Source organism: Aquarana catesbeiana, linkage group LG12 (genome assembly GCF_042186555.1).
Source record: "Aquarana catesbeiana isolate 2022-GZ linkage group LG12, ASM4218655v1, whole genome shotgun sequence".
In the NCBI taxonomy this organism is placed as follows: Eukaryota; Metazoa; Chordata; class Amphibia; order Anura; family Ranidae; genus Aquarana; species Aquarana catesbeiana.
The window spans coordinates 181,790,655-181,809,046 of record NC_133335.1 but is presented as its reverse complement, the minus strand read 5'-3'; the positions used below and the strand labels follow the sequence as shown (position 1 = coordinate 181,809,046).

Genomic DNA, 18,392 nt, shown 5'->3' with positions numbered 1-18,392 from the left:
ATGGGGTACATGGTACCCCTAACCATTCACCTAGGGAAAAAGTGTCAATAAAAAAAAAACACTACAGTTTTTTTAAAGTAATTTATTAGACAGCTCCGGGGGTCTTCTTCCGACTTTGGGGGTCTCTCCGGCATCCCGATCTTCTGCCGCTCTTTTGCTAGCGGTGGCCCAGACTTCTGCCTTCTTGTCTTCTTCCCTCTTCTCTTCTTCGGGGGTCTCTCCGGCGTCCGGTTCTTCTGCCGACCCCTCCGCTATCATCTGCCGCTCTTTTGCTAGCGGTGGCCTGGACTTCTGCCTTCTTGTCTTCTTCCCTCTTCTCTTCTTCCGATGTTGACACGATGCTCTCTCCAGTTGGAATGCTCTCAGAGTGCTCCGCTATGACTTATATAGGCGGTGACCCTGCCCCCTTAAGACATCACAGTCCCTGGGCATGCTGGGACTGTGACGACATAAGGGGGTGTGGTCACCGGGAGATGTTTACCACGCCCCCTTATGACGGCATAGTCCCAGCATACCCAGGGACTGTGACGTCTTAAGGGGGCGGGGTCACCGCCTATATAAGTCATAGAGAAGCGCTCAGAGAGCATTCCAGCTGGAGAGAGCGTCGTGTCAACATCGGAAGAAGAGAAGAGGGAAGAAGACAAGAAGGCAGAAGTCCAGGCCACCGCTAGCAAAAGAGCGGCAGATGATAGCGGAGGAGTCGGCAGAAGATCCGGACGCCGGAGAGACCCCCGAAGTCGGAAGAAGACCCCCGGAGCTGTCTAATAAATTACTTTAAAAAACTGTAGTGTGTTTTTTTATTGACACTTTTTCCCTAGGTGAATGGGTAGGGGTACCATGTACCCCATACTCATTCACATAGGGTGGGGGGCCGGGATCTGGGGGCCCCCTTATTAAAGGTGGCTCCCGGATTCCGATAAGCCCCCTGCCCGCAGACCCCGACAACCAATGGCCAGGGTTGTCGGGAAGAGGCCCTTGTCCTCATCAACATGGGGACAAGGTGCTTTGGGGGAGGGGGGCCCCCTCCCCCAAAGCACCCACCCTCGCTCGCCCGACCCCACCCCTTTCCTGACCGACCGGGCTGCATGCTCGGATAAGGGTCTGGTATGGATTTTGGGGAGGACCCCACGCCGTTTTTTTAGCGTAGGGGGTTCCTCTCAAAATCCATACCAGACCTAAGGGCCTGGTATGCCCCTGGGGGGAAACCCACGCCGTTTTTTAATTTAAAATTTGGCGTGGAGTTCCCCCTTAAGATTCATACCAAACAGTGCGAGTCGGTACCCTGTCGGGTTGCCATGGAAATGGCATACCGCAGCTAAACGCAACCGCAGCTAATCGCACTGTGCAAATGCAGCTGATCGCAGTGCCTGGAGTCTTGAATTTCACAGGAAAAAAAACATGCTTTTAACTGCGGCAAAATTGCCGTCCGTGTGAAAGGCGCCTAACTGTCCATAATTAACAGAGTAACTTATGTAATCTGCCTGGCTGTGCCAAATCATGAGGTTGTGTAAATCTCAGAAATCACTGGAAAGGGAAATTCTTTGGCAAGTAAAACAGTTGTTTTTATCTTAGAAACATCTAAGGTCAAGTCAGGATCTTTCTAATTCTAAGAAAGAAATACTAAGCACCCTTTCTTATAAAACCTACCGTTCTTGCTTGTGCACAATAGAGTGTCTTATCACATCCTTTTTGTAGACACTTGTGTAGTCACACTGGTCACATTTGTGTGGCTTACTTCCCTGGTGGTTAAACATGTGCTCCTTGACAAAAGAAAAAATATATATTTTAGATTCATACACATAAATATTAATTGAAATGCTACTTCTAAAAATCATCATTATGTAACTATAAACAACACAAACAAAGCCTCATCCTTACTTAAATTGGAACTTCACTCTCTCAACCAACATTTATTATTTTTAATCTTCCTGCTGCTATCATTAATAGACAGGAAAGTATATCATATTTGTTTTAAACTTTTTTTTTTTTACATTTCTTTAGTTATTTCCTGGTTTCTTGCCTAGGCAAATAATGTCATACATCCCAGGAGTCTTCAGGAGGAGCGGTTTTCTCAGCTAAGCACAGCATGCCGGAGTTAAAGGCAGATTGATTCTAGAACGTAAATGCTACATGAATAATTTGCCCATACTCAAGATGGTCATGGCCAAAAAAGCTAAGGGGGTGTTTTTTCAACGTGACCGGCCAAATTTTGATCCATGTATGTGCACTGTGGTTGTACAAAAGTCGATCTACCAATCGACTTATGTACAACTGCCCTGTTGGATCTCCCTCGCTTGATCAGCGCTGCAGGCTTTAGCCTACCATGCTGATCAGTGTATTCTGACAGTGTCTCCCCACTATCAGAATACAATAGCTCAGCGGAAGGATTCCCTCATCCACCTTGAACCTGCTGACTGAATGAAAAAAACTGACTAATGTATGTCTTGCCTGCCTTACCTGTTAAGATACAAACATTTCCCCTCATATTCTCTCGGATATACTGTATATTCTTCACATTGTACAAACAAAATGCGACTTCCTGGCAGCAGCCTGATTGAAAATACACCTACCTTTAATGAGGACCATCTTCGGCACTGGTAGTTACACTGATGGCACCGAAATGTTTGGGGGTCACTGCTATCGTGTGAGTTCACATGAAAGGTATAGTCTTCTTGTGTGAGGAAACGGGAGCCACAGACACGGCACATAAATTGTCTGAGCAGTGGCTTACTTGGAGGTTTATAACACCTGCAGGTTATAGGGTACAGAATAAGAAAATTATGCAACTAGTTGCTGCTCATAAAAGGTGGCAGCGCTGTTTGCATGCAATAATAACAATGATGGGTGACCAAACCCCAGAACTCTACATGTTAATTTGCTTGTACTCAAAAAGCAAACTATGCCATGTTGGACCAAATCTTGGAAAGTGCAAACATTTATGGTATCAGGAAGCTGCTTTAGCCAACTTCTAAAGTAAAAGGCTTCTTTACAACTAAGAGCTAATCACACAGGTGTCAAACTGGTGGCCCTCCAGCTGTTGCAGAACTACAGGTCCCATGAGGCATTGCAAGGCTGACAGTTACAAGCATGACTCCCACAGGCAGAGGCATGATGGGAGTTTTGCAACAGCTGGAGGGCCCCAAGATATGACACCCCTGATTTCTAATGCATATGCTGTGATACAGTAACAATGGCCAAGTTACATAGTTAATCTGGTTGAAAAAAGTCCATCCAGTTCAACCTAGGAAAAAAAAAAAAAACTAAACAAAGGACAAAAAAAAAAAAAAAAACAACCCAACACACTCAGATAGAAAAACCTCCATATTCACTATCCAATACCAACAGTTGATCCAGAGAAAGGCAGAAAAAAACAAAAACAAACAAAGCATGATCCAATTTGCTCCAGCAGAAGAAAAAAAGTCCTTCCTGATCCACCAAGAGGTAAATCGGATATTCCCTGGATCGACTTTACTTATAACTATTAGTGTCCAGCCATTTTATGTGCATTTTTTAAATTATCCAGGCTTTTCTTAAAAAAATCTACTGAGTAGGTTCCTGCTGCTGTCTTCCAATACAATTTTTAAATGGCAAGGCTGGTAAAACTTTCTTAGTTGGCTTAATGTCTCTAACTATAATATCCCTAAACTATGGAGGTGCTGTGGGAAACCTCTAGGGACATGGACCTCTTCTCAAAAAATATATTACGGTATTTCCTTATTACCGGTGCATGTGTTGTGATAAGTTCTCTTATAGCCGGACAATATGTAATCCCTACGGTTCATTTAATCTAGATGCAATACTATGCAATTTACATGTTAGAAGGACCTTTTCCCAACCAAAGCAATACTTTGCAGTGTATTTTGATACTCTATATGGCACCTCTCCTAATAACTAAACAGGTGATTCCAGAAAAGGATACTGGTAATACTACGGGCATACAAAAACATTTTAGACAAAATGTGCGCTTCCAACCTCGTGGCACAGTTTGGGCAGGACCTTTTCTGCTCCAGCACAGCTGGACCCCTGCACATAAAGTCAGCTCCATAAAGACATTCAAGTCCCTCCACACCAAACTCAATAAACACTGGGGTTGATTTGCTAAAACTGGAGATTGCAAAATCGGGTGCAGCTCTGCATAGAAACCAATCAGCTTCCTGGTTTTATTGTCAGTGAATAAGCTGAAGTTAGAAGCTGATTGGCTACCATGCACAGCTGCACCAGATTTTGCACTCTCCGGTTTTAGCAAATCAACCCCATTGTTTATTGAGCTTGGTGTGGAGCGACTTGAATGTCCTGCACAGAGCCCTGACCTCAACCTTCTTGACACCTTTGGGATACATTGAATTTCAGATTACTAGATCTTCCTATCCAACATTAATACCCGACTTTACAAATGCTCTTTTGGCTGAATGGGCACAAATTCCTACAGGTACACTCCAAAAATCTTGTGAAAAATCTTCACAAAAAAAGTTGGAGTGTTGTATTTGTATAGAGGGAAAACTCCATATTAATGCCCATGGTTTTGGATGAAATGTCTAACAGGCTCAAAAAAGGTGTAATGGTCAGGTGTCCACAAACTTTTGGCTATTCAGTGTTACATCATTTTGGCTGCACTCCAGCTTATCATTCAAGTGACTTGAATGGAGACCTTCAAACACACGTTACTAGAAGTCTCAAAACACAATGAATATTGAAGCACATGTAACATGAATTGCCTTGTTATTGTTTCGGGTTGCTTCAAACGTCCCTAAAATTGGTAGAAGTCTGTCTTGCACAAGAACATATCTACAGTATACAGTGCTTGTATCTACAACAATAATGTTGCCTCGGTTCCCTTTAGTTTCCAACCTTTTACTCCCTTGATCCAGCTAAGCACAAACTGTATCACCAGTTCTTTTTACAAGGTTACTAGCGTTATTATATCCATGTTACAGCCTTGAAACAGTCAAATGTTTTAATTGTGCTCTACTTTTCCCCCCACAGACAGGACCAGATGATGGCAGCAGAAGGGGCAGCCTTTCTCCATGCTGCCACTCTAGCTCACCATGCACCCCCCTGATGGGATCGGTGAACCAGTACAAGCAGAAGAGGCAGTGTGTCCCCATCTGGTCATAAAATAGTTACAACTGTCAGGGTATATATGGTGACTGCAAGACAGTGTCTGCTAGGTCTCTTATCATATTAGGTTTGGAGATAAACATGTATAGAGAAATCAGAAATAAAAAATTATAGGTATGATTGTCTGTAGACATTGTACGTACATAATTCAATTATATTTCCAAAAGCTCTCTTTGAGAACTGTCTGATACATACAGCGGGGCCACCCTGTTACCTGCCTACAGAACTCACATTATGGACACAAATTAATGCAGCTCATTAATACAGCATTAACTGTATTTTTTAAATGAAATCAATGTGGGTAAGTGAATTTGACTTAGCATCAGCTCCTTGCTGCCCAACTATAGAGAAGAGAGGAGAAGTGGAAGAGAGAGCAACACAAGAAGAAAATCAGCATAAGAAACATACTAATGGGCAGAGAGAGCAGAGTGACAGAGAGATGAGCCAATCAGTCTGCTGCGTCTCCATTTACTGTCTAGTCACATGCTAGGAAAGGGACAAGGCCTGTAAGTTTACTTAACCACCTCAATACTGGGCACTTTTATCCAGGGGCCAAGTCCTGGGAAAAAAGTGTGGGAACTCACCCAAGACCCCCCCCCCCCCCCCAATAAATGTATCCCCATCCCGGCCCAGAATTATCCACATCCCTTTCCACAATGTATCCTCATCCACGCCCAGCATCATCCATCCCTCTCCACAATGTATCCCCATCTGCGCCCATAATCATCTATCCCTCTCCACAATGTATCCCCATCCCCGCCCAGCATCATCCATCCCTCTCCACAATGTATCCCCATCTGCGCCCATAATCATCTATCCCTCTCCACAATGTATCCCCATCCTTGCCCAGCATCATCCATCCCTCTCCACAATGTATCCCCATCCCCGCCCAGCATCATCCATCCCTCTCCACAATGTATCCCTATCCCTGCCCAAAATTATCTGCATTACTCTCTACAATGTATCCCCAATCCCACCCAGAATCCTGGAGAGGGATGGATGATGTTGGGCGGAGATGGGGATACATTGTGTAGAGTGGAGAGGGATGGATGATGCTGGGCAGGGTTGGGAAAACATTGTGGAGAGGGATTGATGATGCTGGTCGGGGATACATTGTGGAGAGGGATGGATGATGCTGGGCGGGGATGGGGATACATTGTGGAGAGGGATGGATGATGCTGGGCGGGGATGGGGATACATTGTGGAGAGGGATGGATGATGCTGGGCGGGGATGGGGATACATTGTGGAGAGGGATGGATGATGCTGGGCGGGGATGGGGATACATTGTGGAGAGGGATGGATGATGCTGGGCGGGGAAGGGGATACATTGTGGAGAGGGATGGATGATGCTGGGCGGGGAAGGGGATACATTGTGGAGAGGGATGGATGATGCTGGGCGGGGATGGGGATACATAGTGGAGAGGGATGGATGATGCTGGGCGGGGATGGGGATACATAGTGGAGAGGGATGGATGATGCTGGGCGGGGAAGTGGATACATAGTGGAGAGGGATGGATGATTCTGTGCGCAGATGGGGATACATTGTGGAGAGGGATGGATGATGCTGGGCGGGGATGGGGATACATAGTGGAGAGGGATGGATGATGCTGGGCGGGGATGGTGATACATTGTGGAGAGGGATGGATGATTCTGTGCGCAGATGGGGATACATTGTGGAGAGGGATGGATGATGCTGGGCGGGGATGGGGATACATAGTGGAGAGGGATGGATGATGCATTGTGAAGAGGGATGGATGATGATGGGCGGGGAAGGGGATACATTGTGGAGAGGGATGGATGATGATGGGCGGGGAAGGGGATACATTGTGGAGAGGGATGGATGATTCTGTGCGCAGATGGGGATACATTGTGGAGAGGGATGGATGATGCTGGGCGGGGATGGGGATACATAGTGGAGAGGGATGGATGATGCTGGGCGGGGATGGGGATACATTGTGGAGAGGGATGGATGATTCTGGGCGGGGATGGGGATACATAGTGGAGAGGGATGGATGATGCTGGGCGGGGATGGGGATACATTGTGGAGAGGGATGGATGATTCTGGGCGGGGATGGGGATACATAGTGGAGAGGGATGGATGATGCTGGGCGGGGATGGGGATACATAGTGGAGAGGGATGGATGATGCTGGGCGGGGATGGGGATACATAGTGGAGAGGGATGGATGATGCTGGGCGGGGATGGGGATACATTGTGGAGAGGGATGGATGATTCAACTTCAGTACAGCCAGCTTGCCCATACATGGATAGAAATTCAGCTGGTTCAGCAGAAATTTTGATCTGTCTATGGTGGCATACATCTGCCAGTCTCTGTGTTTAACGCCTCATATTATCTGTAAAGTGCTCCTCTTAGGTGTAGAAATTCACTTTGAACTCCACATTATTTCCATAACTCTCTTTATGTATTAGATGTGCAAACAATAAGGTGAGAGCACATATAATACCTAAAGAGAATTGTGGATATAAAGGTGGAGTTGGAAGTGAACTGTGCCATTACCTGGTGGGACTGACATTTAAGAGGTTAAAACAGGTAGTGAGAAAATGTGATATAATCTCCTTACTGCCTGTCAAATGCCTCTGAAAAGTGACCTGAGCATGGATCACTTTTCAATGGAGTGGCAGTGCCTGCTGCAAGTGTGTACAATCCTTTGGGCGCACACTGGTGTACTTGCAGTTTTCCGCAGTCCCATAGACTTATTTCAGGTTGTGCGTTTTTTGCTGCAGTTTTTTTAAAGTGCATCAAAGATGCAGCATGCAGGACTTTTTGTGCACTTTCAGAACATGCAGCAAAAATGTGCAACCTAACAGAAGTCTATGGGACTGGGGGTGACATGCAGGAAGACTGCGAGTACACCAGCACTGCAGCCAAACCGCAGCACAGCAGTGTGCATCCACTTCATAGCACGTAGGACCAGGTACTGCACAGGCTGCAGAAATAAAATTCTTTAGCTGCAGATAAGGAAAGGGTAGGGGGGAGGGGAGAGGAATTTGGGAGAGAGAACAGAAAGGGAGGGGGGAGAGGCCGGTCACCGCTAACTCACTTGGAAGGTCCCAGCAAGAGGCTCACTGGCTCAGTCAATGCACGGCTTCATATTGCCCAGAATTGGGGTGAGCACAGGGAGAGAGGGGCGGGAGGAGGCAGAGCGGATCCACCCTCTCCCATTCGTGTGGAGAGGGCTGCGTTCTGTACAGAACTCACTCAAACTCTTAGCCCTATGACAGGTGCAGCCAATATCCCTGTCACAGGACACATTGCCGAATCGCAGCAGGAGTATTCCTGCACTGCTTCTGGGCTGTTAATCGGGTCCTGCCTGCCCCCCTCCAGTGCCGTCCGAGCAGTAGGCTCGGCCATCTCGGGAACTGCATGTGCGCAGTTCCCAGCTGGCAGCAAAGCCAGTCCTGCAGGACGCGGCTGATATTGTGAACGGTGTTCCTGTTGCAGAATAAGTACAGAAAGGACATTCCCATGCGCTCCTGCAGGACTTGAGCCCTGCTTTTATCCCCTTCCTGCCCAGGACAATTTTCAGCTTTTTAGCACTGTTAGAACTGAATGACAATTGTGTGGTCATGCAACACTTTACCCAAATAAAATTTGTATCTTTTTTTTTTTTTTTAGACAGGCTTTCATTGTTTGCTAAATAAAAAAAAAAATGCACATCGCTGATGTGCACTGATGGGCATTAATGAGACTGCACTGATGGGCATTAATAAGACTGCACTGATGGGCATTAATAAGACTGCACTGATGGGCACTGATGAGGCTGCACTGATAACCTGCACTGATGGGCATGGATGAGGCTGCACTAACAAGGCTGCACTGATGAGGTGGCACTGAGAGGTGCCAATGATGGGCACTTATATGCTGCACTGTTAATCAGGGCTCTGATTATCAGTGTAAACGCTGTACTCACTGGTCCCTGTCTGATCGGCTCTCCTTTCCTCACATGCTGTCTCTGTGTGAGGAAAGGAGAGCCAATATTCGGCAAGATGGTTTACATGTGACCAGCTGTGATTAGACACAGCTGATCACATGGTAAAAGGGTCACTATGATTGGCCCTTTATCCTGATCTGTGATCTGCTGATCTTCCCACTGTTTTCACCTGGTAGTCTGGCCAGTAACACACCTCCTGTGCCTACACTCTGGATGAAGGAGCACAGAGACACTCTTGGACAGAAGCATTGTCAGGCTGGGGGAAGCGACATGTACTACCAGATTTAGAAGCACTAACAAATTGAAGCCAGACTCTAGCTCATACGTTTTAAGCAGTTACAACAACAGTTTTTTTTTTCCTTTTGGGATGAAGGTTCTACAAAAATGAATAAAAACTGACCATTGCAAGGACCCCTGTCAGTGGGAAATGGTTTGTCTCAACTCGTTAAATGCTACATCTGCAGGACAGCTTGTTCAGTTAAAAAATAACAGACTTGAGGGCCAGATCACCAGGAGAAAATAAAAAAGGAAAAAAAAGCCTAAAAAATAAAACGAATGCAGTCTTTACATCTAAGAATTGGTAAGCTGCAGTATAATAAATGTTTGCTTTTGGAGTTATACTGCTTTAACTGCAGCAAAGAAAACTCAGGCCTGACAAAAAGGGCTGTGCCATCTGGCAGATATGTGTAAATCTTAGGATAAATGGATAAATGAAAATACAAATCCTTTGGCAGGTATATCAGCTACCTTATATTTATTCTGTGCATTAGTGTTTTTTTTTCCTGGAGTTCAGCTTTAAAAGTGCAAAGAGTTGGCCAGAAATCCATTATTTCAGTTCTGATGCAATTTTCAAATGGACCCACAAGATCATTTACAACAGCATACGCTCACCTCCGTCCCCTGTAGCGACGATACTTTCTACCCAGCAAGTGTTTGGGTGGGCGCCCACGTGGCCTAGTAGGTGGTTTCTGTTCCTCCTCAAGAGGTGTGGGTGAGATATCTTTATTTTCAACATCAGACAGAACAACAGAAATTTCTGCTTGATTGTCAGCTACAGGCATTGGCAGACTACTGTCTTGATTGGGTCCTAGAGAAGAAAAGCACAGCCGATTAGGTTTGTAGTTCAGTGGAGTTGCTGTAAAAACTCTTATGCCTCGTACACATGATCAGACTTTCCGACAACAAAACCGTGGAATTTTGTTCGAAGGGCGTTGGCCCAAACTTGTCTTGCATACACACGGTCACACAAATGTTGGCCAACAATTACAAACGTAGTGATGTACAAGATGTACTACGTGGTTTTTCAGCTCTTTAGCGCCACACTTTGGGCTCCTACTGCTAATTTCGTGTTAGTAGAAGTTTGGCGAGTGTTGATTCGTGCTTTTCAGTTAGTTTCTGAACAGTCGTTCGTCAAAAAGACATGTTGCAGAATCGGAGGAGATAACGTGTTATTTATTATTGGCCTTGGAGTTATTGCTTTGACGCTATTTTTTTGGTTGAATAATAATGCTTTGATTTGGTATATTTTCTATATTTTTGGATGCATAGAATGCACTTTTTAGTTAAGTTCTATTGGCAGATAGCATGTCTAATTTTATTTGTTTTCTTTTTTAAATGCACAATAAAAAAAATTGTGTAGAATAATACTTGGCTATGTGTTTTACTTCAAATGACAGTTTGGGAGTTGTCAGTTACATTTTAAAAAATATAATGTAAAATTGACAAGGGACACCAACATCTTTGTTTTTAAAAACTAGGGGATAATGGTGTTGAGGTAACTTGCACAAATAAAAAAACAAAAAAACTAAAATATAACAATATTAATTCTTGATATCACTAGAAAAACAAAGTCTTTGAAAACTCGTTTGCAATAACTCCATCAGTATCACCAACAAAGCAGCTTCATTATTATCCCATTAAAGAAGAAGAGAATGTGCGCTGCATTTCAAGATTTCATAATTTGTCACGAATGTTAATTCTCCATTACGAACGCTAGTTTACAAGACCGACCGCTTCTGGCTCGTCCTTGCTTCCGAGCATGCGTGTTTGTATTTTGGACCGTCTGACTTGTGTACACACGATCGGAAAGTCCGACAACACACATTTGTTGGCGGAAAATTTGAGAGCATGCTATCCAACATTTGTTGGTGGAAGGTCCGACAACAAATGTTCGATGGAGCATACACACGGTCTGACTTACCGCCAACAAGCTCACATCCAACATTTCCCATCGGAAAATCCGATTGTGTGTACGCGGTATAACAAAGAGAAGATTGGAAAGATTCCATGTGCTAGTTTTTTAGCGCTGACTGCAGAATGAAAACAGCTGACTAGCTATTACTAGAAATACATAAGGACTTCGTAAGCAATACAAAAGATTTAGACGACTTTACTATACATCATTATACAACAATTCTTATGAGTAAATATTATTCTGTAATTTATCCTCCCTTCTTTTTTGGTCTAGTTTTTACCACCGCTATCAAATTGGCCCACACTGCTGTTAAAGTAGATCTAAAGTCCAATCCCTTAGTGTCTAAGGCTGGCCATACACTATACAATTTTCTGATTCAATTTCCTTTAGATTTACCTTCAACTATGTAGTGCAAGGGCCTGTCTGATTGCATACAAATTGAAAGGGTTTAGGTTTGACCTCATATTATATGGTTTTGGTAAATCTAAAGGAAAGTTGAACAGGAAAATTGTATAGTGTATGGCCAGCTTAAGGGTAAAACAAATGTTAAAGTCTAAGCACAATTTTGCAACTTTGACTTCTGTTAGTAAAACTGTACATATTGCAACAACTTTGTGTATCCATATGGATTATGCCTTGTTTTTTGGGCTTTACCTTTGAAATTGGGTTTTCTTTTGGTGGTAAATGGTAATTGATATCTCCTGATATCCCAAAATTGTAAACAAATTAAATTTAGCTGTATTTTTCTTGTCATTACAATAATATACCACCTAAGAACAACCCAAAATAAATTCTCCTGCTCTTGACGAACGCAGAGATACTACATATGTGTATGTTAGTTGTTGTTTGTACCAGTAGTAGGGCCCAGAAACAATGGTGTGCATTTTTTTTTTTATTCTGCCTAAAGCACATTGCCTGGTATGCACAATGAGATTATCGGACAAAATGGTTGTCCCTTTTTTCTTGCATGCTAATCTCATATCCAAAATGAAGAGTTTACTAAAGTAATGAAAATTCTCCTACAACAGAATAAAAATTTGGAAGTGATGAAATGTGTAGTGTATTTGGATTGCACTTTCGAACAACAACTGTACTGATTAAACGTAAATCGTACAATCTGGCATTGTATGGAAATATTTTCCGTGCATATTGGATTATATCGGGTGAACTGTCATGATCGGCTCTGTATTAAGGATCAGATTATTATGATCGCTCCAAAAGCGGTATTTTTCGTACGATTTACTGATTGTGTGTACAGGGCTTAGCTGACACTGATACTAATTTTTAAAAAAGTTGTTTTTTTTCTATTCTACCCAAAATATGCCAACCGTGACCTTTGACCCCAAAGTTGACCTTTGACACTTACCTTGACCCCAATACTAACCCTGGGGAACTTTGATCTACTTTTTTTTTTTTTTTTTTTACACGCTTTCTTTTGCTTATATCTTCCTCTCCTGCGTCTTGTGTATGTATCTTTCTTTTCATTCAGAAGAGAAAGTAAACACAGGGGTGGGCTCACAGTGACTAATCACTGTGCTAGCCAATCAAAGGCTATTACAGCGATCAAGTGAACCAGAACTGGGAGTCCCGGGTTCTCATCGTTAGTAAAATCCGCTCTTTGTGCACAAAGAGAGATATGCATATATGCATCTCTACGGATAAAGATCCACTTCCGTGAGGCCGCATATATGCGAACAGTTGGTGAGAGGGGAATAAATCAGACTATTTGAAGAATTGTTTTTTATTTGTATTGTTATACAGTCAAGCTGCACAACAACTAAAGAATATTTTTTTATAATGTGTGCATGCTCAAAACTAAGGGCTGGTTAACACCGGATGCTCTGGGGTGCGCTTGCATGTGTAATCCCAATGCACACCATTCAAGAAAGAATGGCTCCCTATGAACACTGTTCACACCAGTGTTGCTAACCGTCAGTATTATTACTGGCAGCCAGTAAAAAACAGGCACTTTTCTCCTGCCAGTAACAGGGAAAGGTCACCAGTAAAAAAAAACATGGCGCAGCTTGGAATTGCGCATATGGGGGGGGTGTTGGGTCTGGTGGAAGTGGTGCTTAAGGGTACTGTGTGATGTAACAGTGCAGGGGAGCCAAGCGGACCAGCCAGAGCCTCATGTGCGGGTCTGTGGGACAGGAGCATGGCAGGTCGGGAGGGGGATTGTCAGTGTTGTCTGGACTGGAGTGGAATGAAGGGGCCACCTGGCATGGAGAGAGACTGTCACTGTGATTTGAGAGAGGACATGTCATGTCGGTGACGTGTCATCATCATCTGTGCTGCTGCCAGTGTCATTGTGAGAGTCAATTTCATGTGCGCGTGTGCCCGTCCATTCTAATTTCTTGCCCTCCTGGGTCCTGTTCCTGAGCTACTTATTTATTATATTGAAAATAAAATTGGAAATATGTTTTTTACCTTAACATGTACCTTAAATCACATTCTCTTAAAAAGCAGCGCTGTGATGGCAGCACACTGCCGCTCTCACAAAGAATGCAGTGGGCAGGGTCTACATTGGTTCAACATGCCCCTTGCTCAGCGCTCCAATCAAAGAATCTGGTCAGGGAACATGAATGTTGTTGATTGGACCACTGTGCAGGGGGTGTGTTGGATAGCTGGGGACCTGGACTACTGCACTCTGTGTGACAAATTCAGGATTGACTCCACAGCAGTGTAAAAGTGATCTCAGAATGTGCAGAATGCTCCATGTGGAATCATAAACATAGCCGTGACATTGCAGCATCCTTAAGCTGCTAGGACACGTGTTACTGCTGTCTGTGAAAGATATACCGTACCTTGTATGCGTGGAATCTTACGTGGTCGCCCAGGTCGCCTACGAGGCCTCTCTTTGGCAAAAGCCCTATCTGTACCATCAAACTGGTGACTTTGTGTGGTTTCCTCTCCTGGGCTGTAATCACTGTCATCTAGAACACACAACAACAACCACAAGAAATTACAAATTCTGTACAGTTTTTACGAACTACAATACTAGCCATACACTATACAATCTGATTGTACAATATCTGTAACATTTCCTTCAGCTTTACCAAAACCATGTAATAGGAAGACAAGCAATGTATTCATGTCAAATCAGGCAGGCCCTTGTACTATAAAGTTCATAGTAGATCTAAAAGAGATTGTGTAATCAGATCGTAAAGTATTTGCTGACCCAAAGAGAAGAAGATTCCTCACCATTTGGGTTATCTATGGCTCCAGCATCCACAATATCATCTTCATCTTCGTCTTCCTCCTCTCGTAATCTTACTGCTTTACGAGACACCCGTCCGTCTTCATAGGCTTAAAAGACAAATACGGTAAAGCCAAACAAGCTGCAAGTTTTCTCGAATAGAGCAGTGAGAAAATATCCCAGAAATCTAGGAGACTGCTGTGCAAGTGACTTTTATTATATTTCCAGCGCAAGCATATTTTGACTTTTTGATGTTTTTATCTCTATAGGGAAACTATTATGATTACTTTTATTGTAGTAAAGATACAGTTTTTATTTAGCCTGGGTTCACACTGCTGCAGTACGAGACACCGCATGTAATTCGCACAGGAAACACAGCACATTCCTGTGTGAATTACATGCAGTTTCTCTGGTGTGCACTTTGAGCCATAGATTTGTATGGCTCAAATCGTACCTCATTTGCACCAAACTGGAGCAGGACCCCTTTTTTTTGTCCGCAACAGAATCGGATCGCATGGGTGTTCACACCCATGCAATCCGGTTCTGCAAATCACGCTGCGTTTTGCAAACCGGTTGCGGGGTGTTGTTAAATTAATGTAACCCCGTAATCGGTTCGCATGAACGCGTTGCCGGATTTGCTGTGAATTCCCACGCAACTAGTGTGAACCCAGGCTTAATCCTATGTATAAATTCTTTGTTTTACAAATAAACATTTAATAAATGACCAAAGATTCCCTGAGCACGGTGCACTAAGGTTTATCTAAAGAAACAGCACAGTAGCTTGCTTTGCAGCTCCCTTTGTCTGAATAAGGCCTGGTACTGAGCAGTGGGATAAGGAATGAGTCATTCATATGATGACTCAATGGAATTCTACAAACAGACTTCTGTCAACATTGCATCAAAAACAATACCATACTAAACAAGGGAAAGCACCATTTGCAAATTTTTATCCGGGGGAAACCGCTCCCAAAAGCTCTACAAAAACAATGGAGCAGAAAAAAAGGCTCATAATAGCTTCTAGGAGCTAGTGTGCATGGAGCCTTAAAAAAAGAAGGCAAAATGCCAACAAGCAATATATCATATTTACTAAACGTAAAAAAAATATATTTATAATGATAAGCCCTGGGCTTCTGTGGTGCACACATGTCTAAATTAGGAGTGCTAAAATATACTTTTGTATAATACATTTGTATTTAGCCTGTCTATAACTATTCTGCTTATTGGAGTGTTATCTCTGCTATTGTCATTTGATGTTCTGGCTATCTGCACAAAGACTTTATACTGGTCTAGTACCTGTCCTGCCTGTTTACCAGCTGTAACCATCTGAGCATCTCTATATGTTAAACACTGGTGTGTTAAGCTGTCCATAGGCGGTTTGACTCTCAGCCAGTTCAGCAGGAACCGGTCGAGACTCGAATCATGTATGGGAAGACTGAATGTACCCAAGTTGATCGATCAATCAACTTTGGGTAAAACCAGACTGCCAGATTTTACATGCGATTATTGCTAGTGGCTATTACAGCCGCTAGTAGTAATCACGGTGTTCTTCCAGCGGGGACAGCTTCCCCCACCCCCTCCTGGAGAAGACAATAACTCCATGGGAAGGATTCCCCCGTCAACACTGTCTGTGTTGATTGGGGAATCGAGCAAATTTCTTTCCTGCAAAACATGGTTGCAGGAAAGAAATTTGTTCTGTCTGTGGCCGGCCTTTGGTAAAATTCACCCAAATCCGGTGAAACGTGGCAAAAGATGGTTGCACCTTGGTGAGAGTCCATACCCTCTCTGGGTGGCACAGAAGATCCACAAAGCATAACAATACTTTTTAGTAATTTATTGTTTTTAGTCCTCGCCATAATAAAGAAAAAAAATAAATTAGAATACTGCTATAGACTCGTTTGAGGGCTATTTTATTCAATTTGTTTTCCAATAAAGCTTTTTAAAATTACCCAAAATAACACTGCAATATTTTGTAGAATAATGGCTTTCCTTACCTATTGGCACATGGCGCTCTTTCACATGGCGAAGGAGAGTGGATTTTGAGATACTCTTGTACTGGCACATCTTGCACTTGTACTGCTGGACAACTACCACTTCCATCATACCTTCCAACGCATCCAAGTCAGAGGCTGTCACAGGATCACCAGTTGATTGGGTTACAGAAGCCTTATTAGTATTGTCTTGACTGACAGTCATAGGGTAACTAGTTGGGACTGAATCAGAAAATTAGTTAAAATACTGCAATGCAAAAGTCACAGTGTGAGAACAAAATTTTATATTTATTTGTTCAGATATTAGTTTACAACAGTGTAGAGGAGTTAGAAAGCTAACCTCTGGATGAATTACTAAACATCATTGAACTATTTATTGAAGTACATATGAATTAAAATCTTATAAGCTTTAACATTAAAACTAATACATTAAAGTGTTATTAAAAATAATTTAAAAATAGGATTTTTTAAAACAGCTTACCTGTAAAATCCTTTTCTTTCGAAGGACATCACGGGACACAGAGCCACAGTAATTACTGATGGGTTATATAGGTATTACTGGTGATTGGACACTGGCACACCCTCAGGAAGTTCAACCCCCTATATAATCCCTCCCCCTTGCAGGGATACCTCAGTTTTGTAGCCAAGCAATATAGTGTATTAGAAGAGGGGCGGGACCTCTGTGTCCCGTGATGTCCTTCGAAAGAAAAGGATTTTAAAGGTAAGCTGTTTGAAAAATCCTATTTTCTTTCTCGAACATCACGGGACACAGAGCCACAGTAATTACTAATGGGATGTCCCAGAGCAATGCTACCTGAGGGGGGGGAACCACGACCAAGTAGGGTGCAATCAGACCTGAGGACCCTGTACCGCTGCCTGCAGCACACTACGCCCAAAGGCGATATCCTCATGCCTTCACACATCCACCTGATAGAATCTGGTGAATGTATGAACTGAAGACCAGGTTGCGGCCTTGCGGCCTTGCAGATTTGAGCCATAGAGGCCTGGTGATGCACTGCCCAAGAAGCACCAATAGCCCTTGTGGAATGTGCCCTGATCTGAAACGGAGGAATCTTCTGTTTCAAACCGTAAGCTTGAATGATCAACTGTCGAATCCATTTAGAAATGGTAGCTTTTGACGCTGCCTGTCCTCTATTGGGACCCTCTGGCAGCACAAACAAAACATCCGTCTTGCGGATCTGAGCAGTTGCCCCTAGATAGGCCTTAACTGCTCTTACTACATCCAACGAATGTAGAGATCTCTCTTCCGGGGAACAGGGATCTGGAAAAAAGAAAGGTAGAACAATGTCCTGGTTTAAATGAAAATCAGAAACCACCTTCGGTAAAAAACTAGGATGAGGGCGTAGTACCACTCTATCCTTGTGTATAATCAAATAAGGCTCCTTACAGGAAAGAGCTGCTAATTCTGATACTCTTCTAGCAGAAGAGATGGCCACCAGAAAAATTAATTTCCTTGATAACAAGACCAAAGGAATCTGACTTATTGGTTCAAAAGGCCGTTTCTGTAACACAGCCAGGACCAAATTCAAGTCCCAGGGGTTTAGGGGCGCTTTAACCGGAGGATTAAGACGCATCACCCCCTGCATAAAGTTTCGAACCAAAGAATGCAAAGCAAGTGGCCGCTGAAATAATACTGATAAAGCAGAGACCTGGCCCTTGATGGTACTCAAGGCCAGCTTCATCTCTAATCCCATCTGTAGAAAATCAAGGATTCTACCTATGACATATTTCCTGGGATGCCAACCTCTGGATTCACACCAGGTTATATAAGCCTTCCAGACTCTATGATAAATCATCCTGGAAGCTGGCTTCCTTGCATTAATCAAGGTAGATATGACAGGACCTGAGAGCCCACGACTCTTCAGAACGTGGGTCTCAATAGCCAAACCGTCAAATTTAGCGTTTGTAAGGCAGGATGGAAC

At 43.5% G+C, this 18,392-nt stretch overlaps 1 protein-coding gene across 1 annotated transcript in view; it reads right to left on the bottom strand.

The window, feature by feature from the left end:
- The window catches only part of ZNF335 (zinc finger protein 335), a 142,534-nt gene that overhangs the window by 43,012 nt on the left and 81,130 nt on the right, over nt 1-18,392 (bottom strand). Inside the window, exons 5-10 of the mRNA XM_073606265.1 lie at nt 16,453-16,671; nt 14,467-14,571; nt 14,070-14,198; nt 9,963-10,158; nt 2,571-2,748; nt 1,648-1,760 (exon numbers count right to left, since the gene is read on the bottom strand). Of these exons, the coding sequence (XP_073462366.1) occupies nt 1,648-1,760; nt 2,571-2,748; nt 9,963-10,158; nt 14,070-14,198; nt 14,467-14,571; nt 16,453-16,671 (940 nt within the window). The remainder of the gene's footprint in view (nt 1-1,647; nt 1,761-2,570; nt 2,749-9,962; nt 10,159-14,069; nt 14,199-14,466; nt 14,572-16,452; nt 16,672-18,392) is intronic.